General features: G+C 41.4%; 1 protein-coding gene across 1 annotated transcript; it reads right to left on the bottom strand.

Annotated features, from left to right (window-relative positions):
- Nucleotides 1–10,382: 10,382 nt before the first annotated feature.
- On the bottom strand, nucleotides 10,383–21,945 carry LOC113828763 (uncharacterized). Its single transcript, XM_027381775.2, has 6 exons — nucleotides 21,700–21,945; nucleotides 19,896–20,135; nucleotides 19,478–19,753; nucleotides 19,180–19,347; nucleotides 18,861–19,064; nucleotides 10,383–13,211 (listed from the first exon to the last, which is right to left on the bottom strand). Exons 2-6 carry the CDS (start codon nucleotides 20,133–20,135, stop codon nucleotides 13,095–13,097), a joined length of 1,005 nt encoding a protein of 334 aa, XP_027237576.1. The 5' UTR covers nucleotides 21,700–21,945; the 3' UTR covers nucleotides 10,383–13,094.
- Nucleotides 21,946–24,407: the final 2,462 nt, after the last annotated feature.

The raw sequence follows: 24,407 nt of genomic DNA on the forward strand, positions 1-24,407 counted from the left end.
GGAAGTTGCGAAAGAAGAAAAGGTACAAAAGGAAAAGGAAAAAAAAGAAAAGATAGAGAGGAGGATGAGGAGGAAGAGAAAGATGAAGATGAAGATGAGGAGGAAAAAAGAGAAGGAGGAAAGGATGACTGCAAGATGGAGGAGAAGAAGGAGGTAGAGGAAAATGAAGATTAAGAAATGGAAGAGCAAGACGAAGACCATTAAGAAAAGGAACACGAAGAGAGTGAAGGAGAAGAAAAAGAAAGACTGAAAATGATAATAATAACACAAAGGAAAAAGATGAAGAAACAAGAGAACGCGGCGAAAAAAGAAAAGAAGAAGAAGAAAAACAATCAGAATGGTTTTAGTCAATTAAATCTCAACAGAACCGCAGGATAGAAGAACGCATTTCCTGCAACAAAGCCATAGACAACGCATCGAGAAAGCTCTCCGTCCGGCGCTGTATTTTGTCCCCGATGTCAATCTTTGCGGAAGAGAGCGTCTTTGGCTCGCTCGCGGTCAGTGGAGGAAGATCTCCTCCTCCTCCTCCTGTCTCTTTCTCTTCTTCGTCTTCTCTTCAGTCTTCTTGATTATCTTCTCTTGCTCTCTCTGTGTCTTCTTCTTCACCTTCTTCTCTTTCTCTGTGTCTTCTTCTTCACCTTCTTCTCTTTCTCTGTGTCTTCTTCTTCACCTTCTTCTCTTTCTCTGTGTCTTCTTCTTCACCTTCTTGTCTTTCTCTGTGTCTTCTTCACCTTCTTCTCTTTCTCTGTGTCTTCTTCTTCACCTTCTTCTCTTTCTCTGTGTCTTCTTCTTCATCTTCTTCTCTTTCTCTGTGTCTTCTTCTTCACCTTCTTGTCTTTCTCTGTGTCTTCTTCACCTTCTTCTCTTTCTCTGTGTCTTCTTCTTCACCTTCTTCTCTTTCTCTGTGTCTTCTTCTTCACCTTCTTCTCTTTCTCTGTGTCTTCTTCTTCACCTTCTTCTCTTTCTCTGTGTCTTCTTCTTCACCTTCTTCTCTTTCTCTGTGTCTTCTTCTTCACCTTCTTCTCTTTCTCTGTGTCTTCTTCTTCACCTTCCTCTCTTTCTCTGTGTCTTCTTCTTCACCTTCCTCTCTTTCTCTGTGTCTTCTTCTTCACCTTCTTCTCTTTCTCTGTGTCTTCTTCACCTTCTTCTCTTTCTCTGTGTCTTCTTCTTTACCTTCTTCTCTTCCTCCTCCTATCTCTGTTTCTTCTACTTCTTTATGTCTTCTTTTTTATCTTCTCACTCTTCTTAATTACCTTCTATTTCTCTATGTCTTCTTCTTCCCCTTCTTCTCCTCTTCCTCCTTCCCAATCTTCTGAACCTCCCTCTTGTTCTTAATCTTCTTCTACTTCTTGTCTTCCTCCTTCTTCTTAATCTTCTACGTCTTCTCCTCCACTTCCCCCTTCTTAATTTTCTTCGTCTACTTCTTCTTATCTTTCCCCTCTTTCTTAATTATCTTCTACTTCTTTATGCCTTCTTCGTCATCTTCTTCTCCTTCTCCTCCTTCTTAATCTTCTACTTCTTTGTCTCCTTCTCTTCCTCCTCTGTAATCTTATATTTGTTTTTGCCTGCTTCTTCTCCTTAATCTTCTACTTATTTATTTCTTCTTCTCTTCCTACTCCTTCTTCTTAATCTTCTTCTATTTCTTTATGCCTTCTTCTTCTCCTCCTCCTTATTATTTTTTTTTTCTACTTCTTTACGCCTTCTCTTCTGCTATCTCCCTCTTCTTCTTCCTCCTCCTCCTCTCCTTCTCTATTCCTTTTTCGCTTCTTTCCTCCCACCGCTTTCCGTCCGCCAGACTGAGGCTTACACACGGGCAAGGAGGGGGTGGGGGGTGTAGGGAGCTTACCCCCCTTATCCCCCTCTTCCTCTGTGAAGAAGTTTGAAGTTGGATTAGATTATATTGGGTCTTTGTTTGTCTGGGTATCTCTGTTTCTCTTTCTCTCTCTCTTTCTCGCTCTAATACTTTTTTCTCTTCTCTCTAGTCTCTCTCTTTCTCGCTCTAATACTTTTTTCTCTCTTCTCTAGTCTCTCTCTCTCTCTCTTTCTCTCATTAAATTAGGAAATAAATCCAAAACATTTGGTATGCAAAACTACCCAAAACAATGAATAAAAGCAACCTACCCATCCCCCGCTTTCATGTACCGACTTGCCATTCGTAGAAAAACTCCAGTCACGGTCTTTTCGAACATATTTCGACTCCCGCTTCGAACCGCCGCTTCAAACAACACATTTTCCTATAGGAGAAGACAGATTCGAAGCTTCAGTCCGCGACATGACCTGCACAGCACCGTACATAAATAACTACGTACGACCGACCTCTCTTAAGCATCGCTGTCCTACATAGAGATGCGTGATCTCCCTCGGCCTTGGAGCAGTGGCAGGAATCGAGATATTGTGATGACACTTGACGAGCGGACACAATGATGATAGACGTGGAGAAAGAACGCAGAGAATGCTGTTGCTTATAAAGTACACATATGTACTTCAATACCAGTGGGATGATGATGATAATAATGTTGATAATAGTGATGATTATGATGATGTTAATGATAATAATTATATTAATAATGATGACGGTAATAATGGTAATGTCTTCTTCTATAATGATGATGTTAGTAATGATGATGATAATAATAATAATAGCAATGATAGGGATATTAATAATGATAGTGATAATGATAATTATAATGATGATATGGATAATATTGATGATGATGATGGTGATAATAATGACAGTGATAATGATAATAATGATAATAACAATATCAATCATGATTATTATAGTAATAATGATGATGATAATAATGATGATAATAATAAGGATGATGATGGTGATGATAATAATAATAATAATAATAATAATAATAATGATAATAGCAATAGTAATAAAGGTGATAATGATAATGATACTAGTAATGATAGCAATCATGATAATAACAACAATAATATTAGGAAGGATAATGATGATAATCATGATAACAACAATGATAATAATAACAGTATTAGTAGTACTAGTAACAACAATAAGAACGATATATAATCAAAATAAGGATGATAATAGTAATAGCAACAGTAATAATAGGGATGATAATAGCAGCAATGCAGTTAACGTCCATGATAATCATAGTATTAATGATGATGATAATGACGAAAGCAATAATGATAATCATGATAATAACGTTGATGATAATAACAAGGATAATGACGATAACGATGCCGCTGCCACTGCTGACGACCCAAAAGCAAAGATCTTTAATAATCGTTATATAAGAGTAGATATTTAGATGCATTTGCGTCCTAATCATTACCATTATGATTTCCATACTTATTATCATTGTCATTTATCAAAATCATCTTTACCATTATCATTATTATTACCATTATTATCATTTTTTTTCAAATAACTAACCTGAGATCTGAATTTCTGAAACAATCTACATATCTAGTGATCGAGTGGATGACTCTATCAAAAAGTATAATATCTCGCGATATTCATGATTCATAATTCATTCGCCAATCTAAGTTCATGAAAGAGAAGTTTGCATAATTTCCTTGGCCGCATTATCTAAGAGGGGGAGGGAGAGGGGGGGAGGGGAGGGGAGGGGAGGGGAGGAAGGGGGGGATTAAAGGTGACCTTGCTCTGGTCTCGTCATTTTTTCTTTTTCTTTTTTTCTTTTTTTTTTTTTTTTTTTTTTTTTTTTTTTTTTTTTAGTTCTGTGGCGAAGGATTCCCGCGATGGTGCCGAGGGTCTCACACTGGGAATTCGTTTTGGAAAGTGTCTTTTAAGCATTTACATACATAAGCTATCATTGATTTTATTATCATTATTGTTATTATTTTAAATTCATGTATTATTGTATTACCAGATCTCTCTCTCTCTCTCTCTCTCTCTCTCTCTCTCTCTCTCTCTCTCTCTCTCTCTCTCTCTATCTCTCTCTCTCTCTCTCTATATATATATATATATATATATATATATATATATATATATATATATATATATATATATATATATATATATATATATATGTATGTATATATATATATATATATATATATATATATATATATATATATGTATATATATACATATATATATATATATATATATATATATATATATATATATATATATATATATATATATATATATACATATATGTATATGATGATAATAATGATAAGGGTAACAACAGTAATGATAACAATGATAGTAATGATAATAATAATAATCGTAATAATGATAGTAATAATAATGATAATGTTGATGGTGATGATAATGATAATGATACTAATAATGATGATAATAACATCAACAACAACAGTAGCAGTTATAATGATAATTATAATAGTAATGGTAATAGTAATAATAATAACAATAATAAATATAACATCAAAATAATTTAAATGACGATAACAATAACAACAATTATAAAGTTAATAATGATAACAACTTCATTCATAATGATAGTAATAATCATAGAACTATAATAGTAATAATAATAGTGATGAAAAAATAACGATAATCATATAATCTTTATTCTTATTATGAAAGTAATAGTAGTGATTTAAGATTAAGATTTAGTTTCAATTCCATTTGTTACACTGGATATTCTTTGTTGTGACATTCTGTCTGTTTTATTTTGCTTCTAAATCTCCCCCTGTGTGCAAGGAATGGACGGGCTGGCCATCCACTGGCAGCGCGAGGGATCGAACGCAGGTCAGCAAGATTTCTCGACCAACAAGTTAACCGCTGTACAACATAGCACATGATGAATATGATGATGATGGTAATAATAGTAATATTGCTAACAATAATGTCAACAACCACCAACATAACAACACCAGCATTGATGATAATGATACTTTTGATCAATAAAAACATCAATAACAACAACAATAATAACAATAACGATGATAATGATGGTGGCAATCGTGATAATGATAATAATACTCGTATTAATGAGAATGGAAGGAGGAAGCAGAAAGGGAGACAAGAACAGAAGAAAGAAAAGGGTAAATATGAAAAGCAAAAAGACGTCTGAAGGGAAAATATAGGCAAAGTATTACATAAAGGAAAGGGGAAAGAAGAAGATAAGGAGAAGAAGAAAGAGGAAGAGGAGGAGGAGAAGGAGGAGGAAGGCAAGTAAAAGGAGGAGAAGGAAAAGAGGGAAGACAAGTTGAAGATGAAGAAGGAAGAGGAGGAGGAGGAGTTGGTGGAGGATGGTGGAAGAGGGGGAGAAGGTGTGGAAGAGAAGGAATAGGAGGAGACGTTAAGGGATGATGATGAGGAGGAAGAGGAGAAAGATGGGAAGAAGAAAGAAAAGGAGGAGAAAAAGGAAGAGGAGGGGGATTGAAAAAGAGGTGGAGAGGGATGAAGAAGAAGATAAGGATGAAGATTAGGGAGAGGAAGAAGAGAAGGAAGAGGTGGAGGCTGAGGTGGTGGTGGAAGAGGAGGAGGAAATAGAGGGGAAAAAGAAGGAAGCACAGGGAAAGGGGGTTAGGAGGGCTGGGAATTAGAATCAAGGAAGGAAGGAAAGAAAGAGGAAAAGGAAGCGGGCATGGAAGGGGCTCAGCGAAGGCCTCTTCAAGGGAGCATCTGGAAAAACAAGATTTTGTACATATATATATATATATATATATATATATATATATATATATATATATATATATATATATATATATATATATATATATACATATATATATATATATATATATATATATATATATATATATATATATATATATATATATATATATATATATATATATATATATATATATATATATATATATATATATACATATATATATATATATATATATATATATATATATATATATATATATATATATATATATATATATATATATATATATATATGTATGTATGTATATATATATATGTGTGTGTGTGTGTGTGTGTATACATATATATATATATATATATATATATATATATATATATATATATATATATATATATATATATATATATATACATATATATATACATATACATAAGTATGATATCCATAAGCATAGTAATAACAACTGCTGCAGCATCAACTGCAATAATATTAGCGACAATAACTAGAGTAATGACAAGGACAATATCAATAATGAAAATGATAGCGATGATAATGATGGCGCTGCTCGCAAAGATAATGACAGTAATTAGGGCAAATCTTGGAAATTTCACGGAACAAAGCATTTCAGCTCCTCCTTCTACCTCTCGCCTCCTCTCTTCCCTTCCCTTTCTCTTCGTATCTCTCTCTCCTCCTATTCCCTCTTCCTTTCTCTCTACCTTTCCCTTTCCCTTTGATTTCTCTCCTCCTCCTTTCAACCCCCATCTACCCCCTCCCACTTCCCTCCTCTTCCTCCCTCCTTATCCCCTTCCCTCTCTCCCCCTTTTCTCTCTAAATTCCCTTTCCCTTCATTTATCCTTAGCCACCCCCAGTTCCCTCCGTCTCCTCTCCCCTTTCTCCCTCAGCCCCTTCCCTCCTCTCCCCTTTCTCCCTCAGCCCCCTCCCTCCTCTCCCCTTTCTCCCTCAGCCCCTTCCCTCCTCTCCCCTTTCTCCCTCAGCCCCTTCCCTCCTCTCCCCTTTCTCCCTCAGCCCCTTCCCTCCTCTCCCCTTTCTCCCTCAGCCCCTTCCCTCCTCTCCCCTTTCTCCCTCAGCCCCTTCCCTCCTCTCCCCTTTCTCCCTCAGCCCCTTCCCTCCTCTCCCCTTTTTCCCTCAGCCTCTTCCCTCCTCTCCCCTTTCTCCCTCAGCCCCTTCCCTCCTCTCCCCTTTTTCCCTCAGCCTCTTCCCTCCTCTCCCCTTTCTCCCTCAGCCCCTTCCCTCCTCTCCCCTTTCTCCCTCAGCCCCTTCCCTCCTCTCCCCTTTCCTCTTGAAGCTCCCTTCCCATCAGCTCATCCTATCCCCCCATTCTCTCCCCCTCCCACTCCCCACCCCCCGTAGGTCTGACCACTTCCTCGCAGTGTGATTAAGAAGATTGACAATAATGACAATAACAACAGCAGGAGTAACGAAGATGATAATAATAGCGATGATAATAATGTGATGATAACAATAAAGATTTGTTGATGATAAGGATAAGGAATGATAAATGAGAACAACATCAACAGTACAGTGAAAAAACAATAACAACAACGATGAGAGCTATAATCATAATGGGGATTATGATGATAAAAATTATAACAATGATGATGATAAAGAATGACAATAATAATAACGATGGGTGTACTGTAGTGATAATGGCAATAATTGTAATAATAAAGATGATAATTATAATAACGATAATGACATTGATAATAATGATAAAAGCATCATTATCATTGATAAGGATTATAACAATAGAAATAGTATTGATAATAATGATAAGGATAGTATTCAAGATAGAAATAATATGAATTAAACAATATTACTTCTATTAAAAGTAAGGATAATGATAATATTATAGGAATGATAACAGTAATAATAATAATAATTATAATAATAACATTATCATCAAAATTATTATCGACATCATTACTATCGTTATCATAATCACTATTATAATTATCAATGTGGTCATTATCATCATCAACATGATTATTTCTATTATTATTACCAATATTATTATTATTATCATTATTATTAATATCATTATTATCTTTATTATGGTCATCATGATTATTATCATTATTTATGATAGTAAAGATGATAATAATAATGATAATAATAATGATAGCAATAAAGTCAATAATATCAGCGAGAATAACCAAAAGAATTGCAGTAACAACAACAGCAGTATTTCAATACAGGAATTAAATGACAACAAACAAATAAAAGGAACAGAATAAATGATAAAAAAAATAGAAATGAAACAAATGAATACATAAACCAAATAATATCAATGATAATAATAATAAAAAGAAGTGAAGGAAGGAATACACTGAACGAGGAAGAGCGAGAGGGCGGCAGGAGAGCGAGAGGAGAAAAAATGTGGAACTCAGTGTCATATTTGGCTGCGGTGAACGGGGGGGGGGGGGGGGGGGCTCCTAATGGTGTCAGGCTGGAGACAAGTTCGGATTGCTCGCTTCCTGGTCTGTGGCTGTCTGTATTATTCTGTTTGTCTGTTTGTATGGATGTGTATCTTTCATTTTTTCTCTCCGTTCCTCTTCACTCTCTGTCTGTCTGTTTGTGTGTCTTCTGTGTCTGTCTGTTCCTTTCCTTTTTTTTTTTTCCTTCGACATTCCTCCTCCCCTGTCGATCTTTTTTTCTCCGTCTGTCTGTATGGCTCTTTCCTTCCCTCTTCTCTCTCTCTCTTTCCTTCTCTCCTCTCTCTCTCTCTCTCTTTCCTTCTCTCCTCTCTCTCCTCTCTCTCTCTCTCTCTCTCTCTCTCTCTCTCTCTCTTTCATGAAAGTATGATCATGCAACCCCACAAGAGCTAGAATGGCTAAAAGTGGACGATAAATGTGTTTTGACCTTTTATGTCTTTTTTCAGATAATTAATAATCAGTTACCTCGGTGGCTTTATAATCCGGTGACATAAAAAGTACAATAACAGAGCAAAGTCATTTTTTGTTCGTCTCAATGATTATACTACGACTGGCATGGTGATGGTTACAGTACGAGGCCCTCTATTAAGAATGCAGGTTCTCTGTTTGTTTTTTAACATAGATTGAAGATTTAGAAAAGGTATGGATGAGGTTGAATATCCTCACAATACGAGATGTATTTTACCGGTTTCGATTCTATCTTCGTCAGAAATACATTACTCTTGTAATGTGAAGATATCCACTCTCATTCAGACCTTTTCTACATTCGTGAACACGAATACGGTTCTTAGATTAAAGAATTATATCCCATCTCGACATTCATTTTGAAGGAAAGTTATCTGTCATGATTCCCTCAAACGTCACTGACAGGGAATGACGGTGCTTTCCTTGCTCGGTATGTTGTGGTATCCACATTTTTATGATCTATTATTATTGTCTCAATACCAGTGCTTTCTAGTCATACTCTTGAGATTTTACGAATGTGTTTTAGTTTGATGCCCTATACCTCTTATCATTTTATGGTGTGTGTATATTCCTAAATCTATATTTCATGTAAATATTTATAAACTTATTGTATATTCTATACTTGGAAAAACACCAATGTAAATTGGAAATAAAGATTATTATCATTATTATCATTATTATTATTATCATTATTATTATCACTATTATTGCTAATCATTATTACTCATTCACTCAAGCTCTTTCTCTCTTTCTGTTTAAAACTTTTTGATTGTCTCTTTGACTCTTTCTCACTCCTTACTTCCCTCCTATCTTTATCCTTTCTCCGTGTCGTCTCCTGTCCACTTCTAAAATTACTGCCCACGCGTGCATGTTTCCTTTTCTGTTTTGCTTATCTATTCTTATCTAAATTGTCTGCATCCTCGCCTTTGTGTCTGTCTAAATAGCGATCTGTCTCGCTCATTCTCTTTTGTCTGAGTGGCCTGTGTCTTCCTCTGTCTGTGGGAAGATTATTTTCTCTCTCTCTCTGCTCTCTATTCATTTCATGTCTGCACTTTTGCCTCTCTTTCTATCTGATTTTCCTCCTCTCTCTCTGAAGAACCTAAAATATATCTGTTTTTTTTATGTTCTACTGCTGCATAATTGCAATACATTTCTTCCGTAATTATTCAATAATATGGAAATTTTGTTGGCTATTGAAAAGATCAAGATATCTAAGATATTAAGTTGCATTTCTCAAATTATCATCATCATCATCATCTTTATCATCATTACCGTCGTTATTATCATAAATGTTATTGTTACTATCATCACCATGGTCATCATCCCGATGGAGTGCATCTCACTTTCCCGGCGCTCCTTTGCATCCCCGAGAGACAGGCCTAATGATAATGCGTTTGATCCGTGCATAGTTTATTAACTTATCTATCAATACTATTGCGTGAGAACGAGAGCTGATATCGAGTCCTTCGACTTGTTCAGGTTTCTCTGTTGTACATTATTCAGCGGAAACAGCATCGGCATTGAGTGCTCGTGTTTGCTACGTGCAACTTGCAGTATCATTGTCATTATTGAACTACTAAGGATTGTCCTTGTGGCTTATTGGTCTATGTTTAGAAGGAAAATCTTGGGTTCATTTGTCCTGCTACTACTTTGTTCCTCAGGAAGGAGAGGGTCGTTGTGTTTGCCTATATCTATATCTGCTTTGACTGTTTTGGAAGATCATTGGTTCCACCTTACGACACTAGTGATATGGGAATCATCGTCTTTACAGACACAAAGGCGAGTCCCCTTGCCTGCTGAGGGGGAAATCAAAATGATAATCAAAATAAGATTAAAAAAAAAACTTAAGGTTTTCGCTTTTACGAATAGATGATTTAAATATTCAAACATTTTATTGAAAACCCGTACGAAAGACAAAGACTGTGTGTAGGAAGTAAACAGCCTGGCTAACAGAGGATCGGCTATACTATGAGATACCAAATGATATATACAGGGGCCGCTTCGGTGGGGAGTGGCGGCCGTTGAGTCATCGTGGCAACAACAATAACATGCTAGATTAATAAAAGATATAAGTTTATTAACAAATGTCAGAAGATTTACATAGTATCACATTTCAAGAAATAAGTTCCTTGTTGGAAGGCATTAGGTACTACAGAAGAAATATCCAATACGATTCATGGTGTCGACATATCTCAGTGATATGTGGTCGGATTCTGTTCACTAATGCCCAAGCGCCTCTAACAAAGACTGTTATTGGCCTTTTTATTTTTATTTGTATTATACAAAAATAAGTCATTTGATTTTTGAGGTGATATGGTACATACAATGTACAAATTGATTATCCTTAGTAGAAGGATTGAGAAATAATGCAGCAGTTATGGTATTATTTGGCATCTGAATAAGTTCAAAAAGAGCGAATAAAACCAGAGATGAAACTGTAAGAGCATTAGGGAGTGTGTGGAGCTCTTCTTCTTCCTTGACGGAGGTTGCAGCGTCTGAGCCGTGAGGCGCCGGGGGGCCCCCTCGGCGGTGCTCGCCGGCGGGGCCCCGGCTCGTCAGTGAATACTCTTTGTTGTCTGACAAGTCACTCACTCCTTAATGAGGTTAGAGATGCATCGGATGAAAATACATAAAACTATTGGAAAGACATGGCGTATCGTTCGTTTTTTCTTTTCTTTTTTTTCATTCTTTGACAAGAGCCCTCGAAAAAAAAATAATAAATACTCTCGGGCTTAAACTCATCTAGGATTATCTTTTCAGACCAAACTTATTATTCTTTTTCCCTTTCAAATAAAAGAAGAGAACGATAACTCATAGAAACAGGTACCACTTGTAGCACGAATTGATTTAACCCTTGCCACAAATTCCCTCATGAGAAAGAATGAGGCAAGACTCCATTATGAGGACCGATAACTCATCAAAAACACTGATACCTTTACAAGACAAAATACCTGTAAACTTTAGACCTAGAGTGAGAGGAGCGAGTGAGGAACGACCGAAAACAATTTCAACAATTTCCAAAGTGTAAAGCCAATAATCCGAAGGAAACAAGGCTATGAGAAGGTGTTTCTCCCGATGACTCACGCAGGCGCAGTGTCCTGGCGACGTCTGCGCGCGCGTGGGGTCACAGAGGATCCACTGCTACGGCTCGAGATTCGTCCGAGGATCCGCGAGCGAGAGCCCGAAGGAAAGCGAAGCGTGAGACCGTGACCTGTGAGAGAGTCGTCTGGCGGGACGCGTCGTCGGAAGGGAACACCGAGCGGCGTCGGAAAGGCGACTACATCGTTAATATCTTACAATTAGGAGAAAAATGGAGAGTGATATTCTCGAATGATATATATCGGAATACTTTTTTTGGGTTTTGTTTTCTTTAGATTGACAATGAACAGCTATGAAACGTTTGCTGAAAATGGCGTGATCAGCCAAACAGGGCTCGGAAACGTGTGATGTCTGGATATCAATGCATCCATATATGTGTTTGGATATACATACATACATACATACATACATACATATATATATATATATATATATATATATATATATATATATATATATATATATATATATATATATATATATATATATATATATATATATATAACATCACACTTCCTGCCAAACTTTGGAATCTACTTGCTGGGTAAAATCTGGATTTGTAGAGATGACTTTAACACCGAGTAAAATGTAGTCTAATCTTAAGCCATATCATTATTTATGCTCTTAGCGGCAATATGTGGTTTGTGCTCGATACAGCTTCCCTCACACGTATTAGATTCACACAAAGGGCAACGAAGGAGAAAGGTCGTGATGTCCAAACCGAAGGCAGCGTCGTCACCAGCGAAAGGAACGTCGTGCATATGGTAACCATGGCAATGAACTTCGATCCAGAGGAAGAGAAACGCTAACGAAAGGAAAGGCAGAAAAAGGACCGAAAACCCACAAAATCTGCGCCAACGAAGGAGGTCTACAGGCAAGACAGGTCTGGCAGTATCCATGGATCGCGAAAGTCCCAGACAGACGATGGGATTGAAGTCGCCTAAGGGTCGTGGAAAGAAAATGGAATAATGAGATGAATGCGCATCGTCTAGGCATCGAGAGACCTGCTATTGTCGAAGTAACAGTTTTGCCATCACCATCTACCTCTAGCTTGGAAATAAGAAAGGCAAATGTGCTTGAATACACCGGCGCCGACGCGACTCGAACACCTGAACACACGAACATTTGAACGGCATTAGCAGAATCGTCGTCTTCGCGAAATGCCTCGTCAGTGACAGCTTACGTGGCGATGGCATGACTGGGGGCAGTCATGTGACACGTCCTGTGGGACATCTTTATACCTTCACTTCCAGGGTCGCGAGTCCCGTGCTTTCTCGCGGTTCCTCGGCCTCTGGGTTTGCTTGTTCCCGAGGAGAAACATCGTTTAGTCGTGTGTGTGTGTCTTCCACTCGCTTCTCGTCTTACGCTTCCTATTTTTTCTATACTTCCTCCTCCTCATCTTCGTCTTCGTCTCCTTCTCTCCTCCTTAATGAGCAGCACCTCAGTTGGCATGAATCGGTCGCGTGTCGATCGTCGTCGGGCGGGTTTAGGCGACGCTCTTCTTCAGGCTGGCCAGCTGCTGCGTCAGAGCCTCCTGGTCGGTGATGAACCTCTTCTGTGGCGGCCGCATCTCCTGCTGCAGCTCCTGCTCGAAGTCCTGTTGCTGGAAAGAGGACAGAGAGAGGGTCGTTTGAATGGCGTTCCGAAAACACAGACAGGTAGGAAAATATATTCACATATGCGCGCATAAATTGAAGTAGGAGTATAGGGAACTGGATCCTTTCATTCGCACTCAATCTTTCACAACAGCTATTCAACCCCGACTGGCGGAAGAGAGCAAGGCCTTGGATTCCCTCTCAGGGCAACGACTCCCGCTGACCTCGATAACATTTCTCTTTCAGTGAGATGAAGCGCCCCCGCTGACGTCACTAACTACTGGACCAATGGTTCTCAAGTACCTCTCGACGTCATAATCTACTCAGCCAGTTGCAAAGATCGTTTCATTGACGTCATCACGGTGGAGGGCCGCTCGAGGAGAAGCGTCGAGTGTTCTGTATATAGAAAACTAGACGACAAGGATGCTCGGCTATGGACTAATTACAAGCGGACGCGGTCGACGGCGTCTTCGCTCGCTTCCCTGATCTCTCTGTGGCCGCAGAATGCATGCATGTTGCCGCTCTCGGCTGCGGGATGACTGGCGTTTTGCTCGGCGAGTGAGAGAAGCGCCAAACGCAACTCATGGTTATGAAAGTGTCGAAGTAAACGCAAATGTGTCACTGTGCAAGTACCCTTTTAAATGTATACATGAAACATGTTCTATATAATTGAGCGAACTGATTTGTGTAGGTTTAAGTGTGTCCACATGCACGATTATGCAAGTATGTAGGCACAAAGGCACATAAATCTTTATATGTATATCTGCGTGTTGAGTGCAATCTCAGTACGAGTGCATTTACCTGTGTCTATTTGAACCAACACGTTTACCCATCAATCAGTATGCAGAGACAACGCCGTATCTGCAAGTGCCAGGCATCAATATCCCGAGATTCGTCGCAAATAGATCCTCCCTCGGCCGTGGGAGGCGAGGCAAGCGACGGACGGAATAGGTGAGCTTGGCCTCGGCTCGGCAGCTCTCCCTTTAAGTCCCTGTGTGGGCGGGTCGACTGCCAAGTGTACCTTGCGTGCGGAAGTGCTGGAGGAAGAGTCGCTCGTCCTTTTGAAGCTTCTTTGTGAACCGAATTGCGTTTTTGAGAAGCCCGAGTGAATGGCGAGGGTCACGTTTTTTTTCTTCTCCTTTTTGTCTTCATTTGCAATTGATACCGTCGGATGCGGATAATTCAACCAGCTAGCGACGCGTGGCAGCCTAGGCCCACCCACACAGGGTCACAACAGGTTGCTTTGCTCTAGTTACCATGGCAACCTAAGACCTAATAGAATTGCATCCTTTTAACTAAGCTTGCTTTTGGACGACGCAGGACGTCACCGGAAGGAAGCATCGCGACAGGAATGGCCGCCGAAGAACGGATCTTGTTGTTAAAAAGGACTGAGTTGCCTTGCTTTGTCGTGTGCGTTTCGGGCGGGATGGACTTGTCAGCTTTAAAGGGGGAAACGGCAGCGCTCCGAGCCGGCGGGGGCGTGGGCGTGGGTGGAGGTTGAGGCAAAATTCGGTGGGTTGGTATAGCGAGCGTGGGCGGCCGGCCAAGTTATGGTTTGAAGGGACCCTCGCACGGGAGAGAGAGAGACTGCGGGGGCGCGGCCGGCGCTCCAGCTGCCTGCCTCGGGAGTTTGGCCTTGCCGGGACGGGCGTGCGAGGGGGGGGGGCGTTTGCGTGAGCGTGCGTGCGTGCGAGCATGTTTGAGCGTCTCTTCAGTATGTCTTCATCTGCTTAGGTATCGAGATCTTTTTATGATTAAAGGATGATCATTTTGATTGCTGTGAGCTGAGTCAAACTGCCTGTTGCTATGCGAAGGGGACGTGTCACGGCAACATCAGCTCCATCACCTATTCTCTCGCGCGCCCTTCGTCGTGCCGCAAGAGGAAGGCAGGAGTGAGGGGCCGCGACGCCAGCTTCCTGCATCCGAAAGTCCATCCGCGGAAGGAGAGGAATTCAAAGGAAAGAGAATGAGGAGGAGAAGGAGAAGGAGTAGATGAAGAAAAATAAGAAGGAAAAGAAAAAGGAGGAGGAAGAAGGAAGAGAGGAAGAAGAAAGAGTAGAAAATGGAAATATAAAGAAGGAGGAGGACAAGATGAAAAAGGAAGAGAAGAAAAATGAGAAGATGAAGAGGAAGCACATGAGGAAGAGGACTCCCTCGCCAGCGCCCTGTCGCCGAGGTCCTTCCATCGCTAAATATAACTCGGCCCCGTCCCTCCTCCTCCTCCTCCCCCTCCTCCTCCTCCTCCTCCGCCGCCGCCGCCGAAGTCCTCGCATCGAGCAACTGCACACAATGATACGTTGGGATCAATAGCTACAACGCCAACACTTCACTCGTCCAGGGAGGCGCCGATAACCCGCCCTTACGCCCAGAGTCCCGAGAGCAGCTTTTCCCGCGCTCGCTCCTGTCTCTCTCACCCGAAGCGATGACGTGGACTCCGATGTGATTTTCTACCCGGGAAGTCGCGGCGAAAAAAAAAGAGAAAAAAAGAAAAACAAAAAACTTTCTAATGATGGATTGGACACTGGCATTCTCGTCGCCTCGTATTTTCCGCCCAAGAGCCTCCGGGATTCTAATTTTATCCTTGGAGATAGGAAAGGATTGCGGTTAATGACGAAGGATTGCGGAGAGCGAGAAGCACGCTGCGCCAATAACAACGAAAACAATGGCTCTTCTGATGGATTGGTGGTTCCGTCTATTGCGGTTTTTGCGGTTTGTGAGACGAGGCGAGAGGTCAGAAGGGAAGCTGAGTCTAGTCTTGTTGCCGACGAAAGAAGAGTGAAGATAAATTCGAAATCAGGATGTGATTAGTAAATTGCTAAACTACTTTGCTGGCATCGGTAAGAGTGAAAGTTGTAAAGCTGATAATGATAACAACCGTAATATTGATAGCGTCGTCATTATGATTATCGTTATTATCATTAGTGTCGATACCATTATCATTATCATTACGCTCTAAATTATCAGCAGAGTAGGAACGGTATTAAATGAGTTAACAAACCGGTTGGAAAAGAGCATAATAAAAGATGAAAAAGGAGAAAAATGAAACGACGATTGCTTTATAACCCCCTAAAGGGCGGCGGTTTACAAGCGCCGTAACCGTTCATCACGAGCCTCTGCGTGAACAGAAGCCCTATTTTACGAAGCGAGAATTGAGTAATTGCCGTTGTTCAGAAATGGAACAGCGTGGCCCCAAAATAGGAAATGATAGAATAAAGAGAGAAAATAGAACGTAAAGTAGCGAGGAAAGTTTTGCATGTTCATTAAAGCAGTATTTTAGGTGCATGATGTGCAGATTGCATGCAACTTTCAAGCTCGGAATAGAAATCAAAGAATATGAGTATCTTTACTGCATATATATAGCGCAGACCCGGTAATAGAAGCGTCAGCAAAATAAGAAATATTGTAAGAGTATTAGTAATACTAGTAATAGTAAAAGTAATAGTCTTGGTAAATTGATTTACAAGAATGGAATTTGAATAATGATAGCATGTGCAGAGTAATGGAAATGATAGTAACTGCGAGGTTAGTTGTGTTCATGATATCAATAGAAGTAACAACAGCAGAAAAAGTACTAGCTGAAATGACAGAAGCAGTAATAGCGGCATCGGTAATAATAATTGTGAAGTACTAAGTAGTTATGTTGATAATGATAGTGATAGTTACGGAAGTAAGTCGCATTAACAACGGTAGAAGCAGCATTAACATTTTGGGGCAAAGTTTTAGGTATATGAGCGACAGTGGAAGGAAATGAGGCAGAGAAATCAGATGAGAAAAGGTTACTAATGGCTATGGAAGGCATTGGAATGTGACAGATAAAGGAGGAAAGATTGAATATATGAATATGTAAATATATAAATAAACAAATACATAAAAGAATAGGTAGGTAGACAGATAGATAGATAGTTAAGTAGAAAGACAGATAGATAGATAGACATAGATAAATAGTTAGAAAGACATATAGATTAATAGATAGATAGATAGATAGATAAACAGATGGATAGAAAGAACAGAAAGACAGATAGATAAATGGATAGATAATTCAATAAATAAGCAAGCACTGCCTCCAACAACACAGGATATTCGTTAACTCGCCAGCGACCCGAATGTAGAACGAACACAGTGTAAAATGTTATTCATACGGAAATAACTTTGATATTAATGCAATGCTTCTTATCGTTACGGAAGGATTCATATTCAACAAAGAAATCGAAGCCAAATTCGAAATACTAGAAGTGACGATCAAAGAGAAGATGATATATTTACCAAGATTATATCAAAAGAAAAAACAAGAAAGCGTTAGAATCGTCCGAACGAGGATCTAAATGAGAGTGAAAATAACAAGTGAAGAGCAAAATTGCCCAATAGCCAGACTACGAAGGGGGAAAACGGATAAACGAAAGAGAAAATGTGATAAAAAAGGAAAATGTGGGAAATAATCTGACCAACTAAACAATTATAAAGAAAAGGCAAGCAGAGAAAGAGGGAAATGAGTAGAAAATAAACTGAAAGGAAAGGAAATGAGACAGGAAAAAAGGAAAGTGAGGAGGCAAACTCCCCGAGAAGGAGGAAAAGCAAAGAAAGAAATAAGCATGAAGGGAAATAGTCTCGTAATAGATTCAGGTAAAAGAGGGAAAACAAGAAGAAATAGAGAAAAGAAGAGAAAACTCTAGAAAGGGAAAACAATCCTGAGACGAGATAAAACTGAGAAGGAAAAAATGAAATGAGAAAAGAAAGTGGGGAGGAAAATACCCTGGAAGGAAGGGAATCTGATAAAGGAAGAACTAAAAACAACACTCAGAAGACAAGAAATGGAGAACAAAAAAGAAGAAAAAATAGAAAGGGAGAGTCCTGAGTCGAGAGAAAGATGAGAAGGAAAAAAAACAGAGAAAACGATAATGGAGAGAGGAAGGAAGGGGAAAATGGAGAGGGGAGTAACCTGAAACACGAGAAACCCCGACAAAGAAAGAAATAAAGAAAAGAAGAGAAGGAAAAAAAAAAAAAAAACACGCAAGGAAATAAACCCAACAAGAGGGAAACGAGAAAATAGAAAGGACTAAAAATCCAGAAGGAAAGCCAAGGCCAACGAACGCAGAGGGAATTCCCCGAGTGCCTCCCGCGCCGCCGCCGGGCCCAGAGGCGTCTGTCGCGGCGCCGTCGTGTCGCGTGACGCCGCCGCTGCAGCCGCTGATTGGCCCTCGCGCTCTCCTCCTGCGGCGCCTCCTAATGAGGGGTCTTGGGCGGGACCCGTTGGGGACCCTCGCCCCAGGCCGGCGGGTGTGGGGTTTGTAGGGGTTGTGGAGGGTCGTGTGTGTGTGTTTTCTTGTTCGTATATTTGTTTGTTTGTGTGTGTGTGTGAGTGTGTGTGGTCTGTATATTTTAGGAAACCGATGACAAGCGAATTTATTGTTATCTAGCTTAAGGAAAACGGCTTCCATGACTATGAAGCAAAATTACTAAACGAGTAAATCAGGAGAAAAGTCTTGGGATATGTCATCCCTCTTTCCGTCGCTTCATCTCTTCTCTCGCTTTCATTTGGAAGTCTTTCTACCTCCCTCCCTCTCTCTCTCTCTGTATCTCTCTCTCTCTCTCTCTCTCTCTCCCTCCTTTCTCTCTCTCGCTCTCTGTCTCTCCCCTTTTATCTCTCATCATGTACTCACCTGGCGCACTTTTCTCTCCCTGTCCAGGTACTTGAGGAAGGCATCGTAGCGGTTCAGCATGTACGGGGACATGGTCGTGGATTCGTCAGCCTTATCCGTGACAGCGCTGACGGGGGTGCTCGAAACGGTCTTTTCCTCCTCTGGCTTGGCTGTACTGACGACGCTGCGCTTGTCGTTGCTGACCTGGGCTGACTCTGATGCGGTCTGGGGGAGGAACAAGAGGTGTTCGCTTAGAGAAAGTTTTGAAGGAATCGGGTCTCGTGTTGGTGTGTTTGTGTGTCTTCAAGCGAGGACTAAAAAGGGGTTTCGCGTTGCCTACCTGTTCCTCTGGCTGCGTGGTGATCTGGCGGGCGAAGACAGGTCGTCTGATGGAAGTGGCGGGGATATCGAGGGCCTCCTCCTTCTGTCCCCTCAGGCTGACGGCGGGAAGAGGGGCGGCTCCGACCTGCCGGCTTCCGAGGACTGGCATGTTCGCCTTCTTGCTGATCTGTGTGCGGGAGAGAAGGGGCTGTAGGCATGTGTCTTCGGGTCTAGGATCTGCTCGTTATCTCAGACGGATTATCGGTCGAGTCTATGATGGGAAAGGGCTTCGTCTGAGGCAGATCCTGCGCGCTTACCTTTTTGGCGAGGAGGGCGTGCAGCTGGTTCTCGGTGTTGTCCTCCATCTCCGCCTCGCGCTCCAGGTTCTCCAGGTCCTCGAGAGAATACCTTCCGTTGCGGTGGTTGATGAGGTATTGGAAAAGGGCGGCGTCGTCGCTCTCGACGGGTTCTGCGATATCAGCGTTGGCAGTGTCGTCGTACCACGTCCCTTCGTCGTCGCTGTAGGTGTTGTAGTCGTAGGCGTAGTCGTCGTTAGCGCCAGTCAGGTAAGGGAGCAGAGCTGCGAGGGCCTCCTGAAGAAAGAGAGAGAGAAAAATTATAGCATTCCCTTCAGGTGCAACAATCGAACACATCGTTTCATATGGCTATAACCAGTGCAGTAGTGACAAACACGCTGCAAAAGTCTACGGTGGCATCAAGCCACGTTTCACTTACTGCGTTTATTCTCGGCCTCTGAGCGGCGTATCCGTGTCGGTAGGTGGGCTGGTACTCGGGAAGAGCGTACTGCTGGTCCTGCATGTAGCCTCCGAGATACTCTCCGAGACCTCCCTCGAGCATCTGTTCCCGCCCTCGCCCGCTGGTCCTCGAGGGCATACCCCGGGTATAAGGATACCCGAGCGTGGGTCCAGTCAGGGTCAGGACGAGGAGGGAAGTCAGCACCTTCATGGCCTCCATCTGGAAGGCGTGAACAAACAGCGTTTAGAAAGCAGTTTCACAAATGATAAAATAAAGCAAATAAAACGGTGTCTAGCCTATCTGAAATGGCTTCCGCTGAAAGCTAAAGAGCGAGAAATTCTCTAATTTCAACTTAAATAAGTGATTAAATAAGTGACCTTCGTTCACAATCATAGTAAAAGAAATAAGCACCAGGCCAAATGGTCTAATTCTAATCCTCGAAGTAATATGATATGCAAATAACACTCTTACAGTTCTTAATAATTATGTTGAAAGCATGATAAGGCGGGACAGGTATCCATGAGAATACGAAACAAACAATTCGATGCCGTGTTTGCTTAATGTTGCTACGCGGAGTATGTTTCGTGGCCACTTGCGTGAGGAGAACGACCTTGGCAGATTGTGGCGTTGTGTTCTGTTCGGTTTTGTCGTTCATTATTCACGCTCAAGGTCGTGGCATAGCTTTGTCATCATCATTATGACAGGAACTCTTTATCTCTTCAGTTACTAATATCTGTGACGAAGCACGAGGGACGGAAGTGTCACGAATGTTCCTCCAAGTTATTCACGAAGGGGATGAAAACTTAATCGTGGTAAAGAAAAAAAAAAGTTAATGAGATATAAACAGCGCGGGCATAGCGTGTCCGTGTGGTTCGCCTCCGCACGCAAGTCGCCTCGGGGCATGCAAGGCGGAGGCAACACCCGTGCAACGATGCCCCCCCCCCCACGCCCTTACGACGAGGTCCTCGGCATTCCTGACCCGCTGAAGTGGCGTCGGTCCGACCGCCGCTTTGTGATGGGTAACTATGGCGACGCGAGAAACACGAAGCGCTAACGAAGCGGCGGCTCAGAATAGCACGGTCGCGCTGGCCATTCACGAACGTCACTCATAATTGATATCCGATACGGCACGCAACCGCCGCGGCCCGGACTAAAATAACCCTTGTGGGTTATCTTTAGATAACGGTCGTCCAGATTTCATGTCGCCGGCCCTGTTATACAAGGGCTTAAAGAGGCAACGTTCCGCGTGCTGTGCGAGGGAAGGGACCGCGTCTTGCGAAGAGGAGTGGACTCGCCGAAGCACACGAAGGAGGACGCAAAGAGTCCACTTGCATTGCCACGGCAACAATTCGATTCGGGTTTTGCGACCAGTTTGCACTCTATCGATCGTTATGTAACCACAGAGGCATTCTGCCGTCTTGGCAGACCAGAAAATGACGGTGCGTTGGCAAAGTACATTGTTCTTTGGGGAAAGGACAGGAATCTCGACAAACTTATACCCTGCGGATTGAATCATGGGAATCTGGGAGGATCCTTAAGAGGGGACTTAGACTTCCGGGCGCCGTATGGAATCCTGCATCCGGCAAGGGAGAGGAAGAATGAACGGGTCGTCTTCACGAGAGAAAGGGCGAGCCGCAGGAGCGACCGGGCGAGGCTGCCGTGAAAGGAGGCCAGCGGAGGCCCGTGAGTGGCCCCAGGGGAGGGCGCTGGACAGGGCGTCGGCATTGAAGTCTCACCACGAGCGTGGCGCCGAAACAGGACTGTGACGAAGCAGTGGTCTTACCTTACGCAGTCTTGCAAGAACGCTCCGGCTACTCGAGTTCTGTGTCACTTTTGCAAAGGTCTGTCACTGTTATGTCTCTGCTTGTAACAAAAGTTCGCGAATATCAACTCCAACACACAAGGCTTCAGACGTCGTTTTCTTCCAAGTCCGGCTGCGTTGGCGGTGCTGCGACCTCTCTGTGTGTCCTCTCGCGCTCTCTTTCTCTCGCTCTCACTTCCGTGCTGTTACAAGGGCTTGTGTTGAAGCGCGGCCCTTCGCCTCCCTTATATACCCCTGCTACTGCGCACACAACATCCTCCTACGCGCCCCGATTCACATCTTTCTTTCATCTATTCAGGGTGGAGCGGAATGTAAGACGCGCCCGGATTGGCCCAGGCGATGGTAAACTATTGATTACTACGAGCCCCGCGGACCAATCGGAGCTCGCGACGCCTTTGACGTCAAACCTCCGGCCAATGAGCGACAAGCTCTCGGTCCACAGTCTACTTCGTTCAGAGAATTTGGTCTTTTGTAGACGTTCTGACGTCATAGTCCCGAAGCAGCGAGGACGTTAAGGCCACGGAAAACAAAACCCGAGTCGAAAATGCTCCAGTCGGAAGGGATTCTAAAAATAGAAGCCCAGAGGAAGGTGTGCGACCTGCAGCGGAGGCGCCGAGGCCCTGCGAGCGCCGCCTCCCACCACCCACACCGCCCGCCGCGCTCCTCATAATCGCAGCCGCGGATGAGCCCGGAAGCCCGACCTGCTCATCGCCACAATCCCGTCCGTGGCGCCTCGAGTACGCCGACATGTCTCTCGAGGCGATCTCCTGCCGGCGCTCCTGTCCGCTCGGGTCGTGGCGCCGCGCCCGCCGCCGACCCGCTGCAGCCGCGGCAAGCAACAGCAACAACGACGACAAAAAACAAACACTCATATAAATAGCTCCCCAACCTCGTGTGTATGTCTCATTGTTGCGGCGGCGGTGTGGGTGATGCTCGGCCGAGTGTGTGGGCGACTAAAGCTGGCTACTGCAGCCGCGCTCGCCGCTCGCCTCGTGCACGCTCGCTCTCGTCGGGAGGCCGTGGGAATGCACGTACACGCACACACACGTGTACATGTATAAATATGAATGCAAATATATGTACCTACACACACACACACACACACACACACACACACACACACACACACACACACACACACACACACACACACACACACACATATATATATATATATATATATATATATATATATATATATATATATATATATATATATATATATATATATACATATATATGTATGTATGTATACATGTATGTATGTATGTAAGTATTATGTATACACACACACACATATATACATATATACATATACGTGTGTCAGTTTGTTTGTGTTTGTATATATAGATATGTATATGTACACACACACACACACACACACACACACACACACACACACACACACACACACACACACACACACACACACACACACACACACATATATATATATATATATATATATATATATATATATATATATATATATATATATATATATATATATATATATGAACCGTATTCATGTTGACAAATGTGGAAAGGTATGAACGAGAACGAATATCTTCACAATACAAGAGATGTATTTAACCGGTTTCGATTATATCTTCGTCAGAAATGTATTTCTGAGGAAGATATAATCGAAACCGGTTAAATACATCTCTTGTATTGTGAAGATATTCGTTCTCATTCATACCTTTCCACATTATATATATATATATATATATATATATATATATATATATATATATATATATATATATATATATATATATATATATATATATATATATATATATATATGTATATGTATATATATATATATATATATATATATATATATATATGTATATGTATATATATATATATATATATATATATATATATATATATATATATATATATATATATATATATATATATATATATATATATATATATAGACACACACACACGAACGGGTTGACTTCAGCGAGCCTCCTGAAACCTTATCTGCCTCTGATATCTTTATAATGTACAGCATTGTTTACATCCATACCCCCCCCCCCCCAACACACACACAAAATCATTTTTTGAGTACTGGTAAGAGTGAAATTCGACGAAAACATCCCAATCTACGTCTTACTACCTGGGATCTCTCTAGCCTGAAATTCAGATAGCCAGGACGGACTACGAACAGAAAGGAAGCAAGAAAAGAGAAAGAGAAAGAAAAGAGATTTTCGTTGTTTTGACTTATCTTTCATTCTCTGTTTCCTGAGGATGTGCGTCACTGTAGCTGGCTAATCATTCATAGGTATTCATCATACTTTGTGAATCATGCTCGAGCACACGAATGTCTATACACTCATAGACAAAACAAGGCTATGATATAATAGGGAGAGTTCTTGTTAATATTATTGCCGGTACATTTTCTCCATCATGTGTATGTTATGATAGTTAAAGTTACAACCGTCTTTTACAATGTTAGAAAAATTACCAGTAAGTTTATCATGATCATTGATCTACTTTCATTCTTCTTTACTTATTGTGTTTTTTTCTTTTTATTGCTCTTTGTGTTCTTATACTGCTTCCTCTTCCTAGAATCATCATAATCATTTTTCTTCTTGCTTCTTCCTCATTGTTATCACTATTAGCCTTCTCTCTGCACTCCAATTCCTCTGAGTTTA

The sequence above is a fragment of the Penaeus vannamei genome, chromosome 40 (assembly GCF_042767895.1).
Source record: "Penaeus vannamei isolate JL-2024 chromosome 40, ASM4276789v1, whole genome shotgun sequence".
In the NCBI taxonomy this organism is placed as follows: domain Eukaryota; kingdom Metazoa; phylum Arthropoda; class Malacostraca; order Decapoda; family Penaeidae; genus Penaeus; species Penaeus vannamei.